General features: G+C 36.7%; 1 protein-coding gene across 3 annotated transcripts in view; it reads left to right on the top strand.

Moving 5' to 3' along the window:
* Positions 1-19,412, top strand: part of STK3 (serine/threonine kinase 3) — a 130,174-nt gene that overhangs the window by 77,322 nt on the left and 33,440 nt on the right. For all 3 annotated transcript variants that reach the window (XM_030234620.2, XM_030234618.2, XM_009087113.4), the window contains exon 10: positions 2,070-2,245. In XM_030234620.2, the coding sequence (XP_030090480.1) occupies positions 2,070-2,245 (176 nt within the window). The remainder of the gene's footprint in view (positions 1-2,069; positions 2,246-19,412) is intronic.

The raw sequence follows: 19,412 nt of genomic DNA, 5'->3' as shown, positions 1-19,412 counted from the left end.
GAGAAAAATCAGCTAAAAAATGTGAGGAAAAGAAGGTGTGTATGGAAATAACAGATTGAAGGAATCATTGTGGAGTTGAAGGAAAGCAGCTGAAGTCAAATTCACTAAAGCTTAGAGCACGACAGTAGAAGCACACATTAAAAAATGCCAGAAGAAATCTTACTGGAACAGAAAAATTTAGGAACAGCAGAAAGAAAAGAAGCAATAAATCAACATGCAGTCTTGGCTCCTATCAAGAATAGTGTGGCCAGCAGGTCCAGAGCAGTAATTGTCCACCTCTACTGAGCCCTGGGGAGGTCACACCTTGAATCCTGTGGTCAGTTTTGTGCCCCTCATGTCAAGAAGGACATTGTGGAGCTGGAGTGTGTCCAGAGAAGGGCAGTGGAGCTGGTGAAGGGTCTGGAGCACAAGTCCTATGAGGAACTGGGGTTGTTTAGCCTAGATAAAAGGAGGCTCAGGGGTGACCTTATTGCTCTCCACAACAACCTGAAAGGAGGTTGTATCTAGCTGGGGGTTGGTCTCTTGTGCCATGTCTCAAGTGAAAGGATGAGAGAAAATGGCCTTAGGTTTTGCTAGGGGAGGTTTAGCTTAGACATTTGAATTTTTTTTTTCACAGAAAAAGCAAGTAAGCATTGGAATGGGCTGCCCAGGGAGGTGGTGGGGGCAACATCTCTGGAATGCCTGGAAGTGTCAAGAAGTGTCTGCATGTGCCACTTGGGGTATGGTTGTGGTGATTATGGTGTTTCTAGGTCAGTGGTTGGACTAGATGATTTTGAATGTCTCTTCTGGCCTTGATGATTCTGTGAAAAGATGGCTGTACAAAAATAAACATCAGTGAAGAAACAGGCTGCTATTAGCCATGCAGCAAAATTAGAATGAATTAGAAAATTTTTAGACAAAGGAGATGGAAAGAGATGATGGAATAAGAAGTGGAAGAGAGGGGGGAAAACCCCACTTAGTGAATGAATAAAAACAAGTGTAAAGCCAGATAAGGAGATTAGCAAGTCCTAGTAATCATGTCAAAAAAGCTCAAAATATATTTTCAGTTTACCTTTTCCCTTGTTAAAACAAATATATAAAATAAAAATTCCTATTGCTTTGTTATGCTTGTAATTTAAATGTATAGTTTTGTCTGATTTTTGGTGTTAGGTTCCCCCCCCCGCAAACTTAGTTATTTATCTCTCATCCTGTTTCATATTTTATTTGTGGAAATATGTTTTATAGATCTTCATGTCAAATGTGTTACACATCCAGGAAGTGACATAACACATTTCATGTGTCAGTGCTATGCAGTATATGGTCTCTGAGGTGACAGTTATGTTTATTTATTTTGCTATTTAGTAATGAATTTGCTTTGAAATCCCACAAATTTCAATCATATAGGACTGAAAATTTTATTTTTTTACTTTTAATTTTGCGAAGAGGATAAAAGAGCAGGCATTCATGCTGATCCCTGTCTACTTCATAAAGCTTTTGCAGCTGTTTGATGATGACAAAAAGTCCCCCAGGATATGGAGACAGGGTGCTTTGCAGCAATCTGTAGAGGGTGATCCTGTAATTTTCTGGGAATATTAATTGTTAATGAATTAAATTAAGCAGCATCTAGACACAATTTGTGTAGCTGTATTTTGCAAGTTCTTTTTCTAAATGATTATTAAATCCCACCTTTAGTGAAACTCTGTTCCTTTCCTACAAGTGTCTGTGGACCAGGCCTTGAAGTTAGGGGCATTCAGCACCCAAAGGGATGTTTAGCACCTCATGTTATTCTGTCTCTGTAACAACAAATTAATACTGCATGAAGTAACTTCTCTCATTATTTGTGTGTGCAACACTGAAATGTCTTGAACATTTCTCCACATTGTATCTTGCTACAAAAATATCATACTTGGACTTTGAGCTTTTATGCCAGAGATCCTCAGGGGGCAGACAGAGGCTTGCATCACATACAGATGACTATTAGTTATTGCAAACCTCAGAAAAATTAATTAGTGAAGTTTAGTTTATAGTGCATTAATTCTTTAATCATTGGATAGTTTTTTACCTTTTTTGTCTGTTTTCTTTCAACTAAGGAAATGCTACTTCACCACAAGTTCAAAGACCTTCTTTCATGGACTACTTTGATAAACAAGATTCCAAGAATAAAAGCCCTGAAAACTGTAATCAGAACATGCATGAACCGTACCACATATCCAAAAACGTTTTCCCTGATAACTGGAAAGTCCCTCAAGATGGAGACTTTGATTTTGTAAGTACTTTTTTAATGTTTAATCTCCTGCATGCAGTTTATTTTATATGTGCCAAAAATAGTTAATCCCTTTCTATAACTATATTAATACAAATAAAATAAATAACCTTTCAAGAATACTGTCCAGATATCTAATTTTTGTGCCTCATCCTGGCTGTTGAAGTAAGTACACCTGATTAACACAGGACTTTTTTAGCGAGGAGTGGTGTGTGACATTATACTACCTTGTAATTACTTTTTTAAAAAATGGTTTTTAAAATTCATGTGGTATAACAGCTTTAAAATTTGACCTTTTAATACTGTTAAGAAAAAATGGAATTGCTATAGACATGGAATATTGTTGTCATGTTTGTTGGCTACCTCAGTAAAATGATAAGCATTTTAAAGTGGATTGGAGCCATTTAATCAATTCCCTTGGAGATGTTTAAGACCACCTACTGTTTTGCACAAGTCATCTTCTTGGTACCATTCCAATAGCACACATCTCTTTACATAGAATTGTTCTACCTAACATGAGTTCATCTATTTTAGGTTGGAGTTTTTATCCTCCAAAATATTTGTAGTTTATTTTATTTTGCAAATTATAACAGGGTCAAAAAGAAAATGTTCCTAAGTTACAGGCTGCACTTAAAATGAAATATATAATTAGTGATTAGAGACTTGTAAGTAATTATACCTGTTTTTCACCTTGGCTTATTTTTTAACATGTTTCAAGGAAGTCTTTGTTTATCTGTTGTGGATGAAATGTTCATAACTACATTGCAGCAGCTAAATATGATCACATCGTGCCTTTTTGAAGCACACTTGAGATTTCAAGAGAAATGTTGTGTTTAATTTTAGGTAAAAGCTGTAGGCGGGGAATTTTCTTTCCAGTTTTCACTTACTGCATTTCTACTTCAAGCTGACTCTTAAATTTAAAACACTGAGGTAAAGCCAGTTAAATAGCATAGTACAAGCTGTTGCTGCTGGAGAGTTTTGATTTAGTTAGATATTGGTTTGGGTGGAGTTTTTTTAGTTGTTTTTTTTTTTTTTCCCTATCAAATGCAGCAATCATCATCCTGATGATTGACTAACAAAATAGTTGCACTATTGACTGGAAAATGACTGGCCATTGTTTCAGTGGGGTCATTATAGTGGCAAAAAACTGCCTTTAGAACAATTTTAAATTCATTCTATCTTTTCCATTACTTGTGAAGAAATGCAGGCAAAACTTATTCTTTTTGTAATTGCTAAGGTGATAAATCTGTTAGTACCTACTCATTAATAATTCCTATGTGGATAAGCATGTGGAATTTCTCGACATTTCTTGTACAATGAAGTTGCCGTTTTGAAATAGGAATTTGTCCAGAACAAAATCCAAGCAGTTCTCATCTTCAGAAACTGAACTGTTCAGTTTTGTATGCAAATCTTCCTAGAGGTGGTAGACTGGCAAGTACAGACTTCAAAATCCTAGAATGGTTCTCTCTAAAGCAAGGGACCTTTAGAGGTCATCTAGTCCAGCTTTCCTGCTGTGGACACTGTCATCTTTCATTAGCTGTTTAAAGCTGTAATCTTTAAAACTGCCAATAATGCAGCATCCACAACTTACCTGGGCAATTTTTTCCTGAGTCTGTTGAGATTTATGTGATGTGCAGTTTATCCTTGGCCTCCTGAAAAGGCAGTGTTGTGAGGCTTGTTGCTAAAAAATTATTCTGATTGAAAACCAAATAGGATTTTTTCAAAAGTGAGTAACTATTTGTATGAACTCTGTGTGTGGGATGGTATTTTGTTTTAAACGTGAAGAAGAGATAAACTATCCTAAGAAAAAGTTTAGGAAGATGCTTCAGTAGTGGATATACTGCTTCAGAGTAGTCCACTCAAAAATACGTTTCTCTAAAGCATCTGGTACCAGCTGATGTTGTATAGGATATGGGTTTTAACTGCCTACTGATTTGAACCACTGGCAATTATTATTTACTTATATATTCTCGAAAGACTTCTATTTATGTTTTTGACAGTGAGTGGCAGTATTGGCAAGTGGCCTGCAAGAGACTTTCTCAAAAGATAAATCAGTGGGCAGCATGCATAATATATTGTCTGTTCTTTGTGAAATCAACATGAATGTTTTCAGTTCCTGACATGAAGTCTTTAAATGATTTATGAAAGGGATAAATGATGGAAACTTTTTGAACTAGATAATTCCATGCTGTTTTGTTTGGAATTAGCCTTAATGGGATCTAAAAAGGTTTCCAAATTGTAAGTGATAACAGTCATAATTTTATTTAAAGAAGGGATTGCTACACTAGAACTGAAATATAAATGATCAAAATACAGCTTAATACTAGTATATTCTAATAGTGCTCCAGCTTCCTGTGTAGAAGAGGAAGGATACTCTGTAAGCCAGAAGTCACCAAACTCATTTACAGAATGATACCATAATTTCCTACCCTCGTAAGCCAAAGACACCATGGCAGTTCTGGCAGCCAGTGGGCACTTCACTTGTGAGCCAGGGTGAATGACAGGGTCACGCTAAGAAGAAATATTTAAGTGTATTGAATGGAAAGCCCTGCAAATTTATTAATGTATATGTCTGTTAAAGCATGAAGTAGGAAAAAGAAATGGCATTGAGGTGGGAAAGAAAAAGGAAAAGAAAGTGAAAACAAACTTGGTAAATCCCTGCAACTAATTAGTTTGCTTATTTCTGTATATTTTAAGGTGAAACATACAGAGCTGGAAACTATTTCCTGTGGCCAAATAGTGTATTTGCTTTAGGTCATGGTGATATTTTATCCTATTCTTAGTCTATTGTACTGTCTGATAAAACATAGTTATTTTATTTGTTGAAATGTACAAATACATGTAATGTGCGTAGAGCTGTTAGTCTTACATACATGCTGATGTTTTTAGATAATGTAAATAAATTATATAGGAAACTGTTCTTATACTGTGGGTAAACAAAAATATAAAATAAGGCAAACAAACTTAGTGCTAGGGCTGGTTTGAAAGGCTTGGTGTGAGTATAGTTTTCCACCCTGATGTAAATGTTTTAAAAACTACTTGCCAACACAAATATAACTAAAAGACTTTTCCAAGAAAATAACATGTTTTGGTCATCAATCTGAGCTTTAAAAAAAGTAAATTTTAGCAGCATTATTTGTTCTGTAAGTTCGTATTTATGGTTTGTTTTTTTCCTCTGCTGAAGTACATCTGTTTTGAAATTTAAAACCTGATCTTAGTTCTTTTTCACTGATGCCACATGGGAATTTAAGGTCTATCTCTGACTTTTGGTCCTGTGGGCCTTCAGTTCTGTGATCAGTCCGTGCTGGTTATTGAGGTCATGTTCCAGGAATTGATAAGAAAATATTGTCACTGCAGACCTTCAGGTTTTACATTGCATTGAATCAGGTATATTGCAAATAACTTAAACTAGACTGAATTTGGTTACTGTATACTCACCTTGAATATGACATTATTCCAAATTTACACTGTTATATTTGCTTCTGGATTTAAAGTGCTGTTTTTCGTACAAAAGGGCTGTTTGGAATTTTTGTACTACATTTCTTCTTGCTTTTTAAAAAGAAACAATGACCAAACAAAAACATTCAAGCTCAAACACTTTTGAATATTTTTCTGTGAGTAGAAATTTATATAGAATTGCTGGGCCTAATCTTTGTTTTCCATTATTCTACTGTCTCTTTTTGATGTTGCATGATAAATTCTCAAACCTAAAAGTATGGGCCTTTGATATCAGTGAATATTAGGAAATGTATTTCTAGGGAAGTACTTGTAATGTTTTGCTTTTTCCACTTCAGCCTTTGAAGTGCAGCTGTTGAAGCAATGATTTGATATACAGCTCTTTCAAAAAACCCAAACTAATGTTTATACAAACTTCAGCTTTTATATTAAATTGTTAATGTGTATCTCACACTGAGGGATCACTGTGGAATTTTGCTTTCAATGAATTCTACCAGTCTATAGGCAATTCTTTTACACAAGTCTTTTTAAGAGGCATGTGGCAGATGGCATAATGAAAGCAGTATTTTTAATTTTAATTTTGTCAGTTTTACTTGGGATTAAGTGATGCTTTATGCACAGCAAACCTTGATGCCAGTAAATGTAATCAACAAGATAGTACTCATTGTGAGGAATAGTGGCATAATCTCATTGAATAAGTAAAAATGCAGTAAAGCTCGGTACTGTATGGGTGTTAGATTCCTAGGAGTGTTAATGGTGCACGGTCTAAGTAGCTTTTTCATAAGGAGGCTTAACTGTTGACTTTTAGTTCCAGCTCAGAAGTCAGCAGATTGGATTGGAATGAGAGCAAATTATGTGGTTTTTCATCCATCTGACTGGCCAGTCCCTTTAAAAACAGTTGTTTTTTATAGATATTTTGTATTCCTATGGCCATACTGCTGTTAGCATAGCTTTGTTCTTTCCATGGGGAATGTTTCCCATGAAATAGGTACATGCTGGAGAGAGCTATGTATTAAATGAGTAGTATAACTACAGGGTGTTATTAAAGCAGCTTGCTTGAATTTTTTGTCTTTCACAGTTGAAGATTTTATGTTGTATAGCATTAATAACAGAAATTTGTTTTCACCAAGAAAAGGTGAACTTTTAATTCTGAGCAAGAAGAGCTCAACATTTTTGTTATGTGGGGATATCCAGATAGATTTTAGCTTGTGAGATTGATGTGCAATGTGTACAGGTTGTGAAATTAACCTGCTGCTTACATTTTAGATCTCATTTAGATTTAAAATTACCCTGTAAATCCTTGTGCCCCTTAGTAATGTGCGTTAGAGTGGGATGTGATATTAACAAAGTATTTACGTGAACCTAATTGATGATAACCTCTGAATTTACATTAGTCAGAATGAGTTGCTAAACTTCATTTCCACTAATTGAATATGTTATTTCATTTTAAATGAGTCATTTACTTTTTGTTATGAGACAATAAAATGTAAAAAGGCAAATCTGTTTATTATAGCAATGCTAGGGTAATGATTTCTGTCTCTGGTAGAATTATTTCCAAACAGGAATGGTATCCAGATTGTTAAATATTAAACAGTGAACATGTAGATCATGCTTTGCATAATAACTGCAGTATCATGTTTAAGTAGATGCATTTTGGGTGACTTAAAGATTCTGGAATAGCAACAAAAAAAATAAAAAGCCATCTGTTACTGTAGGCAGAATATTTCCCTGGGTTTCAAAAGGAACAAATACATTAGAATATAATAATTTTGGAATAGTAGTACTCAGATACTGAGACTTCAGTTAAAATTTACAAATGTATAATTTAGCAATTGATTCTGTAAAAACTTAAATAGCATAAAATTACTGAAGACTATCTAGAATTAAATTAAAACTTCACTAATAAAGCTAAGCTGAGATAACTTCATTGGGAATACATCTTTGTCCACAATCTTGGCTGGGTTTATGCTGACTTCATTAGCAGTGAATGAGCTTGTTTGGAACAGTTCTCTTTCTAATTAATTGCAATTAACATATTTCATCTATTTTCAGTCATTTCTGATTCTCTTCAAAGATTTGAAAATTTTCAATGAAGTATTAATATAGATTCGTTTTGCTTTATTTTTAATTAGTTGTTGAATATCATGAAGCATTTTCAGATGATGACAGGAAAAACGTTTTCTTAACTAGGCAGATATGAAATTTGGGTTTCTGTGTTTGCATTGTCCATTCACCCATGAGATAAAGATATTGTTGGTGCTGATAGTTTCCACACAGAATTCTATTCCGCTCAGTTCAGGCACGGCTAAAAGGGGAGAGACTGTAAAATGAATTTAATGAAAATTACATGCTTTATCTAGGTCATTTTGTGAGGACAGTGTGAACCTCAGCAGTGGAGATTTTCTGTACCTTTTAAAGTAGGGGGCTTTTAGAGAAACTTCTTGTGTCTTGGGTGATTATTTACAAAAAATGAAAGGTATGTGTGTAGGTAAGTCAATGGGAGAGGTATTTGTATTAGGAATCCACAGAGGATGGTTTGCACAGTGTAGTTTGTTAGGTTTATCATGCAGCTGTTCAGGAGGGGAGTTTTTGCCAGCCTGACATGTAAACCAGAAGTGAAGTATTGGTTGCTGAGATTTTATAGGCAAAGATAACAGAACAACTTATGACACTTTAAAAAAAACTCTCTAAGTCCAATACTTACTGATTTAACTTAATCCTGTTTGTATGTTCTTATCATGAAAGGAGAATTATTTTTCATACAGAGAGGGGGAAATACAATGCCTAAGCAGAGTGTTTCTCCAAATGGTATCGAATACCATTCTTTCTCTTTGAATATGTCCCTTCTTCTATTGGTATGTAAGTAAATAATTAAAAATCAATCCCAGTAATTTTTTTTGGCTGTAAATAGGATCAATACTTTCAGTTTATCTTAAATTGTAGGACTATTATAAGGCTGTTACTCTGACTACTGAGTTAAATATAACAAAATGCCAGTGTTATACTTCAGCAGCTTTGGAAAGCGAATCGCGTTGTCTGACAAAGACTATATTAATTTTTGTATCTTAAAAGAGCACAGGAAACACCCTTCTAGAACAAAAAGCTTTTTGCATTCTTACATCTTAAACAGAACAAAAGGCTTTTATTTATCATTGACATACACTCTGAAGGCAAGGCAAGAGGTCAGACTTGAATTGCAGCAATTTATTTGAAGTTAGATATAGGAAGAATGGATAACTACATACAACAGGAGACTGCATTGGAGGGTTGCAGAAGTTGCCGTTGTTGTAAGTGTTGAAGACCTGGTTATATAAACACATCAGGAACTGTTTTGGTGGAGTTAATCCCACTTGGAGCAGAGGATTGTTGTAGGTGACCTGCTCCTGTAAATGTTTCCGATGGCCTTATTTCCTCTGGCTTTTTAAACTACTGCTGATGCCTAATGTTTGTAATCATAAAAGATGTTGAGAACACTTAGGTTTTACAAGCTTGAGCTCTCACAAATAGTGACATACTTAATTTGTTTGTTAGGAGCATCAGTGTTTTGGAGGAGCTAGAGTTTGAGTAACCTTAATCTATTTTGCCATTAGCAGTCAACTGTTATTTCCAAACATGAGTCTTCCTCTGGAAAATTTCAGCCAAGATTCAGTCAGTAAGACTTCCGCAGGTTTTCCCTCCCAAAACTTTGTAGGATCCCTGCCGTCTTATTTTATCACATAAAAAAATTTCAATGTGCAGTTGTTTTTTACTTACAAAATAGTTTCTGGTGAGAAAACATTTCAAAACTTACTTTTCAGCCAACTTTCAGATTCTTCATATAGAGTTAAGAATGAATCTACTACACACCAAAGAATTCAAATGCTTCCATTGTCTTAATGTCTTCTTTTTTACCTCATTAGCTTGAATGAGGAAAATGAGTTGAGAAGCTGAAGCATAGTTCTAGTATGTATATTTGATTATATAGCAAGTCTGTAATTTGTGCATAGCTTAAAAAGAACAAAGGAAAGACATGAGTGAAGCTGATGAGCTGGGACAGTGCTGCTGGTTTAAAGTAACATCTTGTTACCTTAGTAACCAGTTGTCCGTACTAATATACTTCTTTAGGATCATTGTGTAATAGCTCAGTAATGTGCATAGTTTTGAGAAACTTGTAAAAAGGCAGTTGTGGCTGGACAAATTTTAAATGTTCATTTTTTGTCCATTAAACCAATTCAGATTCAGGTCTCTATTCTGTTTTCCCTTACAGTTAAAAAAACCCCAAACAAACAGGGAGGGTATTTAATCCAAGGAGTTTTTCATGTGCTGTGAATCAGTGTTAGTGTCAAAACAGTGTGCCACACCGTTGTGCATAATGTCTGATCTCCACACTGAATGTTCACACCAAGGAGTGCTTGTTCCAGCTCAGGGTTTCTGCAGAATTCTTTGAAATCATCTCTATGTCAGTATCATACAAATTTACCACCAGGAAACAAAATCTGCTCTTCTGCTCTTCGCTATGATAATTAATGCTAATGAAAAGGACTAAAAATAAAACCTGTCTTGAGAGAGTGGGTGACTGGAAGATTGTTTTAACTTAATTTTTATAGCTTCTTATTTTCAAGGAGGATTTCCTCATCGTGAGGTTTGGTAAAGAATGGGGTGTTTTTATCAGTTTAGGGTTTTTTGTGCTGGCCCCCCCATCCCTTTTTTTTTTTAGACTCAGATGGGATCTTTGTAAGATAAGATTCTAGCAATTTAACAGAAAAACAATTTGGATGACTGTAGTGACTGTGTGTCTGACTCTGAATAATTGCAAGGCTTGTATTAGATTTCTGTGCCTCGTGTTTTGATCAGCAGCCAATAAATACCATGTGTAGACTCTATATTAAGCATAGATGTTAACAATATTTCATAAACAAAATGCTGGAAATTAAATGGCTGACATTTAATCCTGTTGTGCTTTATGAGGAACAGAAAAAAAAATCTGTGTGGCTTTAGTTTGCAAATATCTTGTAGAATTTGAAGAAAGACACTTCTGCAATGCACACTTTGTCAATGTGTGCACTAACACATTGACTTGAAGCAGTGGGCTCAAATACTTGGAGTTATTTGTTATTTTTGAATTAATATCGTCAGATATATGATTAGATTTGACTTAGTGCACATATATCAAGTCCAGGGATTGTCTAAAATACTTTGCCTTACATGTAAATTTTATTTCTTTTCTTACAACTTGCAGAACTGGAAGATGAAAGGGAAGTTCTGTGAAACCTGAGAGCAGAATTTGTATTTCTGTAGTTTCTGGATAACTTATTATTCTCATCTACTTGTATTTTTAAATGTATGAAAACTATATGTTTAAATTATCCAAATGTCATTCTTTTACATTAGATCTGTAATTAAATATGCATTATAATCCACATTTACTACTGTTTATTGGGAGTTGCAGCATTGCTGTGAATTAGTAATTTCATTTTTGATGAAAAAGGTAAGATGTCTGGATTGTAAATTCGTAATCAAACTGTTTGGAGACTTGGCTCTTTTTTTCATTCACTGATGTTGCTATTTGTGCCTGGGCAGACATGTGCCTCATGGACATCACCAGTACTTAAAAAGGTAAAAAAACCCCTATGTGATATCCTCTGGTGTGTGGAGGGTACACCCATACACACACGACATATCCAACAAAGCAAAAAAAAAAATTTTATACCTACTTTATATTTTTATATGAGTAAAAATTTAAAAATAAAGTTATGCAAGCCCAGTATACAAAGCTGCGGTTATTGGCAAACTCTTCATAAAGACTTAATCTCATACTTGCTAAAGCTGGTGGCAAAACTCCTACTGATGTCAATCTTAAGTTTCACTGCTCAGACTGTTAAAGAAGCTACTTTCATTTGTGTGGCTAAATGTGAAACTGCATTTAGATTTTGGGTTAGAAATTTCACAACTCTTCTGTTTCCCTCAGCATTCCTCAGTTTAGGGCAAGTTCACCCCATTCCTAAGAAAGAAACACATGAAGAATTAACACTTTTCTGGCATCTGTTTAATGATCATGGTTTTACATTTGTGTTTGACATTAGAAGTTTTACAGATATAAGAATAGTAATCAGATAATCTAGTTTGTTGACATAAATGTTCCAGGACAAAACTGTTCAGTAGGACAGCTCTAAAGGTACAGTAGCATGGTTATAGCTATTTCAAGGAGCAGCTTGATGCTCAGCTGAGCACTCTTGACTTCATTTCCGTGACAATTTTTAGTGTGCCATAGTGAGAACTAAAACAAGTTACCTTAAACCATTTTGAGAAATGTAATTTCCTTTGCATTGCTGCAGGCTAGGGTGATGGGCAAGGTTAGGTCTGCAGCTGAGAAGCAGGAACTTTGTAACTTGTGCAGCCTTGACCACATGATGCTGAATGACCATGCTGTTGTGCTTGTAGATGTGAATTAGGTGGAATCTTCTAAAAACATGTTCGAAATTTTTTTCCCCTTGTGGTGTTAATAAAGTCCAGTATTTGTAGATGGTTTTTATATTTCAATATTATACTTTCAAGTAAGAAAGGAGGAAAAAGTGTTCCTCAGACACTGACCAAACTTTCTAATTACCCTAAGTTACTTAGATGCAAAAAGTTCTGCTAGTAAAAATGACTTCTCTTGAAATAACAGTCTCTTTTATTTTGTTGTGTCCTCTTTGAAGATTGTGCTTTTTGGCATGAGGAATTACCTGAAGTGTAAATGGAAGGGGAGGGTTTCTTTCCAAAGTACAAACATCTGGGTTACCTTAAGATTGCCATTTATTATAGTCCCACGTTCTAAATGCCATCCACGCACAAGAAGAACATGTATTCTACAGAGATGGCAAACCGCTTAAAGATGCAAACTGGTATGCTGATAATGTTCATAGAGATAGAAATATGGTATTTCTATGGTGCTTGTGATATGTGTGTATAGGATTAAATGGGCTTTTTGTTTTGATTTTGCAAAGTTGTATATTTCATCACTATTTTTGTCTAAAGAGTTTCCATTAACTATTAGAATACGACTATGAGGCAAGATGAAGAGACCTGTGTAAGTATGCCTGCATTCAGGCAGGTTCACGTAACAAAGACATTAAATTAAAGAATGAAACTAAGGCTTGTCCTTTTATATTTTTTCTGTGGCTTAAAATTTGGCAAGATGTGAGCAACTGTGTACAGTCCACCTTCAGTGCTACTTTGAGAAACAGAGAAGGAATTGGCAGGAGTGTGTTGGTTGTAGCGCAGCTTGATGTGTACATGCTCAACTGTTTTATTTGTTGTCTCATGATTTGTCTTGGCCCCTCTTCCTTGTCATGGGATTTAAAGGCCTTGTTTGCAGTCGTTGTTCTTCCTTACATAAAGTTCTGATTGGTACTATTATGGCCTTTTGAAGGAATGATGTTACGGCCAAATAATTAATTTTTCGCTTACAACTCAGCGGTTGACAGGATTTAAACCTAAAATTTTGTAGTGCCTTTTTATTTAAAAAAGAAAACTAAAAATCTGAAGTCCCAAACAGTTTTCAGAGTAAAGAATATTTGCAGAGAAAAAGAGATGGAAAAGAGCTGATAAGTCTGAAGGGGATTTCCAAGGGATTTAGGGAGAGCGGTAGGTGGAGGGAGGCCAAACTCCATGTTACTTACGCATCCCTGTGAAACTCAAGAGCCTTATTTTCTTCTCTCTGTGGGCTGATGACTCTATAGCAACAGCCCAGTGATTATCTCAGAGGTGGGCTAGTTCAAAACTACAGGGGAAAATAGTGACATTGGAAACAGTGGTTAGTTTGAAACTACCTGACCTGTTTTCCATGTTTGAAAGAGCTGTTGCTATGGCAACAGCAGCTCACCGAGGATGAGTGCTGTGAAGTTTCAGAGGTTCGGCAGTCGTGTGTGTGGAGCGGCTGGATTGCTTCCAGCATCAAAGTGTGCTCCCTGCACCCACCTTTTTTACAGATTCCTGTGCTACCCTAGAATTAGCACAGATTCATTAGAAAACATATTTTCCAAACCCTGCTGAGCAGTTGATTAATTTAGCTTGATTTCAATTAATTTCTTCCTTTGCACATCTCATCTTATTGCTGCTTCCCAAAATAGAACACTTCCAAAGAGCGATAGTACCCTGTGGTTCTCATACTGTCCTGTCACCAAATACAATGGTAATTTTCTTCTGCAGTTCCATGTCTCATGTTATGGAAGTCAGCAAGCATATGCTGTTAGACCATAGGTTAAGGAGAAATTAATTCCAGAGCTGAGACAGATTCATTGAAAAATTACCTGACAGTTCTAATCTGTGAATTGCTATCTGAAATTCCTCTACTGCTGGCTGTTGCTGTTATAACGTGGTGGTGAGAGGATTTTGCACATGGACAGTTCAAGACACTGTTTTACAGTTTTAAATTGAAAATTAGTGCAGAGAACTTTGCCTGGCATCCAGAGTGTACTGTGCTGCTTGTGAGAACTGTCACTTAGAAGATGGACAGCAATATAGTATGATAATAGAAAGGTTTGGTCTGTAGAGGTGTAATATAATTTTCAATTTAGGGCATTTTTCATGTTATGAAGTTAGAAGAGCGGTTGTAATGTGACCCATGTCTGAAAAAAAAGTACATAAAGCACCTTAGCTAAGAGGAATACTGGAGCCTTTGCCTTACTGAGTGGGAGGTATGGCAGAGTGGAATACTCTAGCCTGCTGCTTTTTATTTTATTCCCCAAATCTACTGGCATTATTTTGGACTTGTTCTTGTTAAGCCATGGATTGAAAGTCTTCCTTCACCTCTAACAACCAGATTATAAGACCAAATATGAAGGAGAATGTTCATCTGTGATCTTTAGTTTGTTGGTTGTGTGGAAAAAAGTAGTATTTGTGAAGAGTTCTCAATCAATCTCACTAAATGCAAAAACGATTTGAAAAACTGTGTTCAGATGCCGAAATCAAATGGTCAAAAGTTAAGGAGTGACGCATTTATGATGACTTGACCCCTTATGGGCTTATTATTTAACTGAGTTTTAACCCATAGTCATGTAAATAAAGAATGTGTTGCAGTGTTATAATTTGGGAAAAAAGCAAAATTAAGGTTGCCTAAGGAATCCTAAGATGTTATTCCCTAATGTCTTTCAGGTATTTGACTTAATATTCTTTCACAATTTTAGACACAGAATCACAGAATGTAATTTCATATCAATTTATAAAGGAAAAGGAGGGAGAAAAGCAATGCTTATTCCATGCACAGACAAAAGCCTTTCATTACACAACATCAGTTAGGTCTAAGCACTGAATTGTTAACTACTGATACCCAGATCATTTATGCTGACTGGCAGAGAGAGGAATAGATTACTGGGAGCCTGGATGGAAGGAACAGGGAATATAACAAAACAAGGAGGATTACCTTAGTCTTTCTGCTGGTCATGAGGTGGAATTAGTATGAGCAAATGCTTTACTCTGAACAAGACACAAATGGCTTTGACTGCCAGTCATTTTGGCAGAGAGTCGGTCCAGCCTGACCTTCGTGTAATAGTGCTTGTGTGACAGAGTTGCCCAGTAGATGTGTTATAAGGCATACTGAGATGAGACTAGGGACTGATAAGGTAAGATGTGAGATAATGTATCACTTATTTCTGCTTCGATGAAAGTGGAAGTAGCCTTAAAATGCTTTTTTAAAAGGGAGTTGGGTTATGTGGTCTTTAAATGTCCCTTTGAACGCAAACCATTGAATGATTCTCTGAATATGCATTGTGGCTCAGAAAGCCATTTGCAGCTGCGTAAAAAAGCACAGGCAGCAGGTCCAGGGAGGTGATTCTTCCCCTCTACTCAGCTCTCATGTGTCCTCACCTGAAGTGCTGCATCCAGCCTTGGAATCCTCAGTGCAAGAAAGATGTGGATTTGTTGGACTGAGTCCAGATGATGGACACAAAAATGATCAGAGAGAGAAAAGTCTGAAGGAGTTGGGGTTGTTCAATCTGGAGAAGAGAAAGTTATGGGGAAGCCATACTGTGGCCTTTCAATATCTATGGTGGAGTTCTAAAAAAGATGGAGAGAGACTTTTTACCAGGGCCTGTAGTGGAAGACAAGGTGCAATGACTTTAAACTGGTTCAGTGAGCTGGAAGTGCATTTTCAAATGGAAAGATTTTTTTATAAGTTTGCTGAGACGCTGGAACAGATTGCACAGAGAACTTGTGGATGCTCCATTCATGGAAGTGTTCAAATATTGGATGGGGCTTTGAGCAGCCTGATCTAGTGCGAGATGCCCTTTCCTATGGCAAGGGGGTTGTATTACAAATGTTCTTTAAAGGTCTCTTCTAACGCAAATCATTCTGTGATTCTATGAGAACTATGAGGAGGGAAGGAGTGGCAACAAGGAATTGTTGTTGACTGACCATAACTGCTCACCCTCAATCCCTCTGTGTTGTTGGGGGAGTAGTGGTTATGAGTAGCAGAGTCTGTAATGAAGGAGTGAATCAAGCCTGGGAAGGGAAAGAGACCAGGTGTTGCTTCAGTGGTTTTCTGTTGTTGGTTGGTTCTCACTGCACAAATCTATTTATATTGGCAATAAATTAAATTTGCCCCATGTCAAAAATGTTTTGCCTGCTGTGGTAAGTGGTAAGCAATCTCCTTATCTTTATTTTGAGACACAGGCTTTCTCATCCTATTTTCTCCCCCATGCCTCATAAGAAAATGGACAGAGTGAGCAGCTGGGTGGGCATTTGGCCGTTAGCAAGACTTAACCCACCTCACCAGCTAAGACTCATTAGAGGAATCTTCTATAGCTAGAAGCTCATCTTCATCTCTGACATAAGAATAAGTTTTCATGATCTGTGTCATGTCTTCTCTCTCTTTTCCTGATACAGCACTTCTGTCGTGCAGTCACAGCTCAGTAAGTAAGAAGTGCCATTGCAGATGCTCGCTTTATTGGAAAGAGTGCCAGGTCTGGTTCCCCCTCAGTGATCTAAAGCACAAATACCATCTGTCCTACAGTTAAGATCACTTCAGTGAGTTTCTACATAACTGCTCACACATGCCAGATACAGAGAATCAGTCTAGCTGCTTTTTCATTTCTTTTTTTGGAACTGTCCTCAGATTGCCCCATGACACATGTACAGAAGTACTGCTTCCAAATTCCTGCTCATTAAAGTTATCAGCTTTCTCTGGAACTTCTTAGAAGAAGGTCTTGTCTGCAGTAGAAGGGCTACAGGGTGGCCTGAATGCATTTCTTGGCTCTTCACTGGAGTGACTCGCTGTCCTCAGAATTGTCATTGTCAGAGCTGGCTTGGGGCTTTCTTGGTATTTTGCAACAGCTAGGTGCTTGGCAAGTAGGTACTCTGGTGAATATCTCTGTCTTACAGCTGGTGATGTTCATGAGGCAAGCACATGCTTTGTTCAGATACACCCAAAGGCCAGTTGTGGTTGAAGCAATTTATTCCACCTGGCCCATCTCACCACATTCTCCAGTGTGGTACTTGAGTCTTAGGAAGAGTCCAAGCCTCTGTGTGTCAAGAATGCCAAGAACATACCAGGGCGATATTTTCTATGAACAAAAATGGAGGCATGAGATCTTTATGCTCTGCAGAAAAGGTGACTTATGTGGAATTGATACATCTGTATAAGGCTCGTATTGATTAAGCCTCATAATATTGGGTAGTGGGGACTGGAGAATTTTGAGTAAACAGGCTTCAGAAAGATACTCAAGCCAGTTTTGTGGGACTTGAGATGCTTAAATGGGCCCATTTTTTCCCTGATAATGAAAAGGAAGTATTTTTTATTAGGTGAATAAATATTTTTCATTGTGGTCTGATTTATCCATAGGGTCCTATTTGGATACCTCTGTAATCTGCTCGTCACAGTCATTTTACTCATCTCTTTCCTGAAACTTTATTTACAGATTTACAAAATATTCCAAGTTGGAAGAGCCCACTAGGATCATTGAGTCCAACTCTTAAGTGAATGGCCATGTGGGGATCAAACTTGCAACCTTGGCATTATTAGCACCATGCTCTACCCAGCTGAGCTAATTTTGGGTTTGATTATTGGTGATCCTTAGAAAGTTACAATATTCAAAAGACCTAAGTTATTCCAAGCTTCGTGAAGGCAGTTTTTATTCTACAATCTCTTCTCCATGATAACAGCTAATTTTAGAGTTTCAGGCTTACTATCATGGGGCTTTCATTGCCTGATGCCTTAAGTGTTACTCCAGATTGTGGAGTCTCCTGATCCTCTGAGAACGGCCATATCAAGAAGTGCTCAGAAGTTCACTATATGTACACCCACAGCCAAGCAAAGCAGTTTTTGTGGGTGGTGGCCAGCTTTGTACTCATCCTCTGTGTTTTATGGGGGAGGTCTCATTGGTCAGAATAATTTTTTGAAGACAAAAAAAGCAGTTTTTCTTTGGGCACTCTTTAGGAGTACACCTTATTCCTGGAATGAGTTCATTGTATTCTTCAGTAAAATTTCCCAATAGGAAAATTTATAATAAGAGTTTTCTGGCTGATTTAATGAAGCAATATTTTATTGAGACTTTACTGTTACCTTTACATCCCCTTATGGATCATCCTTGTGAGCTCATGGCTGTGTGATCACTCCTTCAATTTTTTAATTCTTTGAGTTCAAATAATATTTCCTAGTGATTTCCACATACTTAGGAAAATATATCTTGAGTCATACTGGCTTTCTTTACTTTGGAAAAAACTGTGTAAGTTTGCATTTTATGTGATTCTTGCAACGTGTGACTGAAGCCAGGAAATCACCCTGCCTGTGTTCTTACTCAAGTCACACACATCTGAGATACCAGGATTTTTCTTAATGTGGACAAGAAAGTTTAGAAAGATTGTTCAGCTTTTCAAAGAGATGGCAAAAATGCCTCTGTGTGTGGTGATTTCCCTGCAGGGAGACAGTGTGGTAGCATGCTGGGTCAGGATCTACTGCAAGAGGGCCAGAGGTGTGATTCATGTGTATCCACATGAGCACAGGTGTGCTTTGAGGTGAGAAATATGTCTATCCCTGAGACTTGCAGATTTGTCCCTATAAATTCCATATGTGCTTTTGCTTTTTTGTAAGCATGGTACTGTCGCTGAGGGCTTCCGTGCATGATGTAGCTCCAGTGGTTCTTAAGAACTGCTTTCCTTAAGGTTTTACGTATCTTCATCAGTCAAAACCAGTGGGTTCAGCTTGGAATGGAACTTCTTCAGGAAATTGCATTCATGGATATATTCCTAACTCTGAATGAGGTCTCAGTCGAAGTTGCTGGGGATTCTGGATGTGAGGAACCGAGGGTGCACATTTACCAGTTGGTACCTCACACAGGCAACCTCCACAGCATGACATAGCATGTCATGAGTATTTCAAAGATCAAAAAACCCTAAGCTTTCTAGGTTTGTGCATAGAGCATCACATTTCAAGGACATTCTGGTTACTGCTAAGTAGCTTATTTTAGGTGGTGCTGTATATTGTTATTTTAAAAAAAGAAAAAAGCCCCTTGGAGAATTAAACAGCAAATTTCAGGATGGAAACTTTTGCATTCATCCACTAGTGGAATGAAATAATAGGAATTAAGAGAGAAAAAAATGTAAATTCAGAAGAAACTTCCATTTGAGGAATCCTACATCTAGATGTGTGTTTCTTTGCATAACAACCACTCAGTTAAGTTTTGGGGTTGTTAATTTCACACACTATTGCAAGAAAATGAAAATAATAAAACTACCATGAGGCTGCAAGTCTTCTAGTAAC

Source organism: Serinus canaria, chromosome 2 (assembly GCF_022539315.1).
Source record: "Serinus canaria isolate serCan28SL12 chromosome 2, serCan2020, whole genome shotgun sequence".
Lineage (NCBI taxonomy): Eukaryota > Metazoa > Chordata > Aves > Passeriformes > Fringillidae > Serinus > Serinus canaria.
Note: the sequence above shows the minus strand (reverse complement) of the source record. Positions and strands in the feature narration are given on the sequence as shown.